The 5,771-nt window shown below is 38.3% G+C and overlaps 1 protein-coding gene across 1 annotated transcript; it reads right to left on the bottom strand.

Moving 5' to 3' along the window:
- Positions 1-605: 605 nt before the first annotated feature.
- Positions 606-5,058, bottom strand: LOC103049059 (vomeronasal type-2 receptor 26-like). Its single transcript, XM_088143678.1, has 4 exons — positions 4,768-5,058; positions 2,787-3,014; positions 2,350-2,476; positions 606-1,504 (listed from the first exon to the last, which is right to left on the bottom strand). The coding sequence occupies exons 1-4, from the start codon at positions 5,056-5,058 to the stop codon at positions 606-608; spliced, it is 1,545 nt and encodes a 514-aa protein (XP_087999804.1).
- Between the last annotated feature and the right edge of the window lie 713 nt (positions 5,059-5,771).

The raw sequence follows: 5,771 nt of genomic DNA, 5'->3' as shown, positions 1-5,771 counted from the left end.
TCATCCTCTGACGTCCTCTTCTCCTTTTGCCTTCAATCTTTCCTAGCATCAGGGTCTTTTCCAAAGAGTCCTCTCTTCACATTAGGTGACCAAAGGTGACTATTTGGCATACTCCCTTTTAATTTTCTATTCTTCAAGTTCTGCAGGCTGCACTGATCATATAATTAGCTCTTTTCTGTTAATACCTTCCTTATAAACACATGATGGTAACATTGGAAGAAGGAAAAGGAGAAGGAGAAGGAGAATATTGAAATGATTCAATTAATTTTGTGCTGTGTCTTATAACAGTAGCCACTTAGTGTAATGCTGGAGGTTGGATTCCAAATAATGGGTGGAGCTAAGACAGAAACTAAATGTGGATTGATTTCAATTAAATTTATAAAGTGGTTTCTCTTCAGACCAGGTATGTAAATAAATTTCATTAGAATCACTTCTGCTTCTTGGAAACCAAAGAATGGACAATCCTGTACATTAGGAATTATATTTAACTGCATATACTTAAAGTTTGATTAAACTGAAATAATCCTACATGTATTACTTGGATACATGTATTCTTCATTTGAACTTGACAATATCATTGGAACAGAAAAAGATATTGACATGATTTAAATTCTTTTGATTAATTGCTCCCTGTTGTTCAGTTCTGGCCTCAGCACAATGATGAAGCATTTGGGGAAGAAGATACATCCCAGTAAGGCAGCACTGGAGGACAAGATGGAGAAGATCTCCACAGCCACCATGGTTTTCCCTACAGTGCTCAGGTAGGTTGGCACAAAGGACAGCCACACACTGCAGAAAGCCAACATACTGAAAGTAATAAACTTGGCTTCATTAAAACTGTCAGGTAAATTACGGGCAAGGTATGCCACGAGGAAGCTGGCAATAGCCAAGAAGCCCAGGTAGCCCAGGACACAATAGAACATGAGGACAGAGCCTTCATTGCATTGCAAAATCATGTTTTCCATAAGGGAGTGCATGTCTAAGTCAGGGAAGGGAGGAAAAGTTGCCAACCACACAGTACAGATGTTGGCTTGGAAAAGAGAGCAGGAAAGAACAATAAAAAGGGCCAATCTTTTTCCTACCCATTTCCTCATCTTAGATCCGGGCCTGATGGCCATGAAAGCCACAACCACAGCGGTGGTTTTGGCCAAGACACAAGAAACAGCCACTGAGAAGATGATGCCAAAAGTTGGTTGCCGTAGAAGGCAGGTGACTTTCCCAGGTTGGCTGAGGAATAAAAAGGAAGAGAGGAAGCAGAGCAAAAGAGACCCAAGGAGAGTATAAGTGAGGTCCCGGTTGTTGGCTTTAACTATGGGAGTATCCTTGGCCTTAATAAAAGTTCCAAGTATCCAGGCTGTTATCAAGCAAAAAGCAACAGCAGCTGATGCTAAAGAGATCCCTAAAGGTTCCGCATAAGACAGGAAACTTGCTCTTTTAGTGATGCAATGATCTTGCTCCTTGCTTGGATACTGATCTTCAGGACATTCAAAACAATCTTCCATCTCTAGATTAAAACTCAAAAGAAAGCTCAGTCATTGTCCAAGAAAGACACGATGCTGATTCTGACTTAAATCTATCCCCATATTGCAATATCATACTGAAATATAATATTTACTCAATATAATCATATGGGACAAAAGGGGCAAAGGGATTTGAGATTTTGAGGACAGTGGGTCTTTGAAATGCAGACTTTTGAGATTGCAAAATTTGTCAAGACTCTGAAAGCACAGAAGTGAAAAAAAAAATAGGAATTGGCAGATGGATACATCAGATTTAGTGGCAGCAGCAGAAGATGATAGTATTGACTATAAGGGGACAAACCGGTGCCTTTCATCAAAACACTTTGAATTTTCTACTTCTGGAGGAGTAAGCATAAAGCATTGAACATAGGAGAACTCCTCTCAGATATAACTATTCAAAAAAGATGTCCTCCTCTTGTTCATTTTCTAGTCTTTTCCTCATCTCAGACCAAAATTTATCATTTTTAGCAAGCCCACTGAGTATGTCCATCTCTGAATTATAAACAAGGCTTCCAGAAGGGTTCTTTGGAAATGTTGGGCACAAATGTCAACTTCATAAAGAATTCCCTGTGAGAATGCCAGAATTTTGCAAGTTGACATGATATCTATCTATCTATCTATCTATCTATCTATCTATCTATCTATCTATCTATCTATCTATCTATCTTTTAGATCATTTGTCAGTAGGATTCACATGGTTCCCTCAACTTCATCTGAGGAAACATGCCTTTACCAATACTCAAGTTAATTCCCATCATAGCAGTTCCTTAGTTCTGAGGGAAACATTTCTTTTCCAAATCATGATCAAATGGAGGACTTCAGAACTGACCCATCTTATCTGAAATCTTTTCTTCTGGACAAGGCACACAGTCATAGCAGCAGAATTGTTTCCCTTCCATCCTTCTCTTCCAAGATCCAGGGTAACAGGGCTCATTACACAGAGAAATGGGAAGAACCTGCCGACAACATGAAAGAGAACTCAGAAGGAGATCCTAAGTTTGTTGTCTTTATGGACATGAGGACAAGGTTAACCATTAAAAGATCTTTAACTATTTATGCCATAAAAAGTGACATGGCAAGTAGAAATGTTTGGGGGGAAATTGAATGAATAACTGTTTTTAAAGGAAATATAAGTAAGACATATATTCAAGTACAGTTATATATCATATTCTTTTCAAAACAGTAATACAGTGTTATAGAATGCCCACTGAAAAGTCACCACTGAGATGATCTATCCCAAAATGCATGATATTTTGTTGACCATACCTGGTTGAAACCTGGGTGCCAGACAACACTATTTTCATCAATGACCAATTCTTCGCCTTTTGCAACATTAGGATCTAACCTCCCAACTTTAACTGTCTGAAAGGAGCTGTTAGGAAAAGTGATCAGGTTGATAACATCAAATCCTCCTGTAACTTCCCTTTTGTCATTAAAGAAGACTTTCTCTCCAGCTGAGTTATTAAAAGAAATGCCTTGAAGAAATGGGTGGAGCTGTTGTGGGGGGGAAGGAGGGGGGAGACAGAGAAGAAGCTGAAATGTTAATACTAGGAGATAACCAGTGAATAGAGGTTGCTCTGAATTCATCTGGCTGGATATGCAAATTGGATAAGAATTTGTTTCCACCCTAGCTGCTTGAAACATATATATGTAGTGCTTAAATCTTAGCCTATTTTGCCATTCGAATCAAGTTGTACTAAATTCTTTATGGAAAAGGAAAGTGTAGAGATGTACCTGCCAAGGCTGGAGATTTATGCGTTGGAACATTTTCCCCACGATCCTTCTGTCCTGATTTGGTCCCTTTGATAGTAAGGCTTGCAAAGAATGAGCCACAGCGTAGACACCATTATAGATACTATAACTATGACCAGTCATTTCTATTTCAAAGAGAGGACTAGGAAGACTGTCCAGGTTCTCCTCCCCAGTGCATTTTCCAATGTCCATTGTTGGCAATCCTGAATGAGGAAAGAAACAGTCAAATGCTTGCTCCCAAAACTCCTTTATGAATCCATCTCTGTGCCTCAAATAAGGTTTTATGGACTGAAGAAACTCCTTGAATCCCAGAACCTCATTTGATTGACTTTGAAAGGAAATGGCACCATTGAACAACTGGAGATTCCAAGACTTTTGAAATCCTGTTAGAATAAAATCAAATTGGCTAGTCATGATCCAAACCTTTCTAAATGATGCATTTTCCTTCAATGTAGGACCCAGCATAAATATGACAGCTGTGAGCCACACAAGCAACAGAGATTCTCCATAGATGATAAATGTGTTTGTCTTGCTGTCTGTGTAACATCTATAAAGAGTAAACAATATGCCACTAAATTTTTCAAAGTCATCAAAAGAAGGTATTCCAGGGACTTGTTGTAGGAAAGCTGAACAGATTCCATTCTGTGAAAGCAAAAGCTGCAGTTTCTGCAAAAATTGTTCTCCGCTCTCACTCTCAGAAGCAAGAAGCCCAACCCACTTCCATCCAAACTGTTGCAGCAATCGGATAATCCCAATGTATAGAGGAGCCTCTCTTGGGGCCATAAAGTAAAGGGATGATAACTGACTGGTATAAAACTCATTTGGCGGATATGAACCATATGTAAGCTGAAAGAAAGTGAAAATTTGTTAAAATGATAAGTTACGCTAAGTGTCCTTTTCTCTGTAGCTCTTTAGGGTACAGTTGAAATAAAGAAAATTGCTCCAGTACTACCAGGTCCTCTGTTTATCAGAAGTTAATGCATTTCCTGGAGTACTCATTCATACAGAGAATCTATTAGGAAGATGTTTGAGAAGAAACAGGGAAAGCAAGATTCAAATCCATCAACACTTATGCTGGCTGAGTGATTGTCAGGTACTCCCTAAGTCTTAGCTATAATTTTCTTAGCTTCTTGTTTTGGAGATAATGTATTTTTGTGAGTGCACCTTCGAGTCAGTGTTGACTCCCAGAGACTTCCAGAACAAGTCCCTAAATTTTTCTTGGCAAGATTTCAGAAGCTGTTTGCCATTGCCTTCTTCTTCCTACGGTTGGGAGAGAGTCACTGGCCCAAAGTCACCCAGCTAGCTTCATGCCTAAAGTAGGACTAGAACTCACAGTCCCACAGTTTCCAACCTGATGTCTTAACTACAACAGCAAACTGGGTCTTTTTTTGGCAATAGTATGGGGGATAAAATACAGAACCCCATGTACCGTATATTCTTTGGGCTTTAAGGGTAAAAAGAAGTCTTGGTTAATTTTCCCCATCCACAGACCAACCTGAGGAATCTTGTAGAAATCTATAATGCCTGCAATATGGGAAGATGTATCAGAACCAAGTCCTCCAAGGATAGCTATGAGGTTTTTAGGGGTACCACATTCGTAGTTGGGGAGAAATCTATTTGATTCGAAAAGCAGGTCCAGGGTGGTTCGATAGGTCATTCTTGGATCATGGTAGCTGTCTGATACATGGAGACCAAGTGTGACATTGGACAAGAGTTGTGGATTCCCATTGATCTCCTTTAGAGCAAATTCTAAGGAAAGGACATGTTGGTAGAATTTTGTGATCATACTGCAAAGAAAGAAAGCCTTTGAGAAAGCAAGTCTACAGTGAATAAATTGGTGTCATATAAAAAATGATACCTTTTGCCTGTGATTGGAACTTGAACTAGAAGGTTAAATTCTTTTGTCATGCTGATATTTCAGAATTACATAGCATAACATAACACTAAATTGCAAGTATGTCTTTGGAAGTAGCCATTCTATTATTTCTTCCATTATATCTGACAATTTACTCATAAAATCATACAGTTTTAGAGATTGTTAGGTTTTAAGGCAAAGATGAATGGAAAATATATTGCCCAGTTTCTATTGACCGGAACCTAAATTTTTCCTTGAATTTAATTTTTATTTCATCTTTGTTCAGTGCTGACCTATTCAGTTCTGAATGAACAGATTAGATATCCTTGTTTTTTAGTCTCTCAGTGGAAGTTGATTTACAATTGCAGTTTTGTACTGTTTTCTATAGATATTTCTCAATCTTCCATAACATTTGGATTGGTTAAATGGATTTTCATAGTATTATTCTTAACGTATGAACTAGAAGAACATCATGGTTGAACATTCTCATTTCAGATAGATAGATAGATAGATAGATAGATAGATAGATAGATAGATCCCTATCTGTGGTTTCTTCATGATCCAGCTAGTCTTTAGGAATTCTAAAGCAGTTTCATATTTTATTTTATGTAGCAGAGACAGATATATAATTCTTGGTCCCCCCC

The sequence above is a fragment of the Python bivittatus genome, unplaced genomic scaffold (genome assembly GCF_059951505.1).
Source record: "Python bivittatus isolate LINGU-HERP-01145 unplaced genomic scaffold, Pbiv_v1 ctg000360_np1212, whole genome shotgun sequence".
NCBI lineage: Eukaryota > Metazoa > Chordata > Lepidosauria > Squamata > Pythonidae > Python > Python bivittatus.
The sequence above is the reverse complement of the archived record's forward strand: the minus strand, read 5'-3'. Positions and strand labels throughout refer to the sequence as shown.

Excerpts from the sequence above, each read along its gene's own strand:
- LOC103049059 (XM_088143678.1), bottom strand. The coding sequence starts at position 5,058 with ATGATCACAAAATTCTACCAACATGTCCTTTCCTTAGAATTTGCTCTA. Across the intron at positions 2,477-2,786 it reads GGCACCCAGGTTTCAACCAG|GTTCTTCCCATTTCTCTGTG; the intron begins GTATGGTCAACA and ends TGTTGTCGGCAG. Across the intron at positions 1,505-2,349 it reads AAAGATTTCAGATAAGATGG|AGATGGAAGATTGTTTTGAA; the intron begins GTCAGTTCTGAA and ends GTTTTAATCTAG.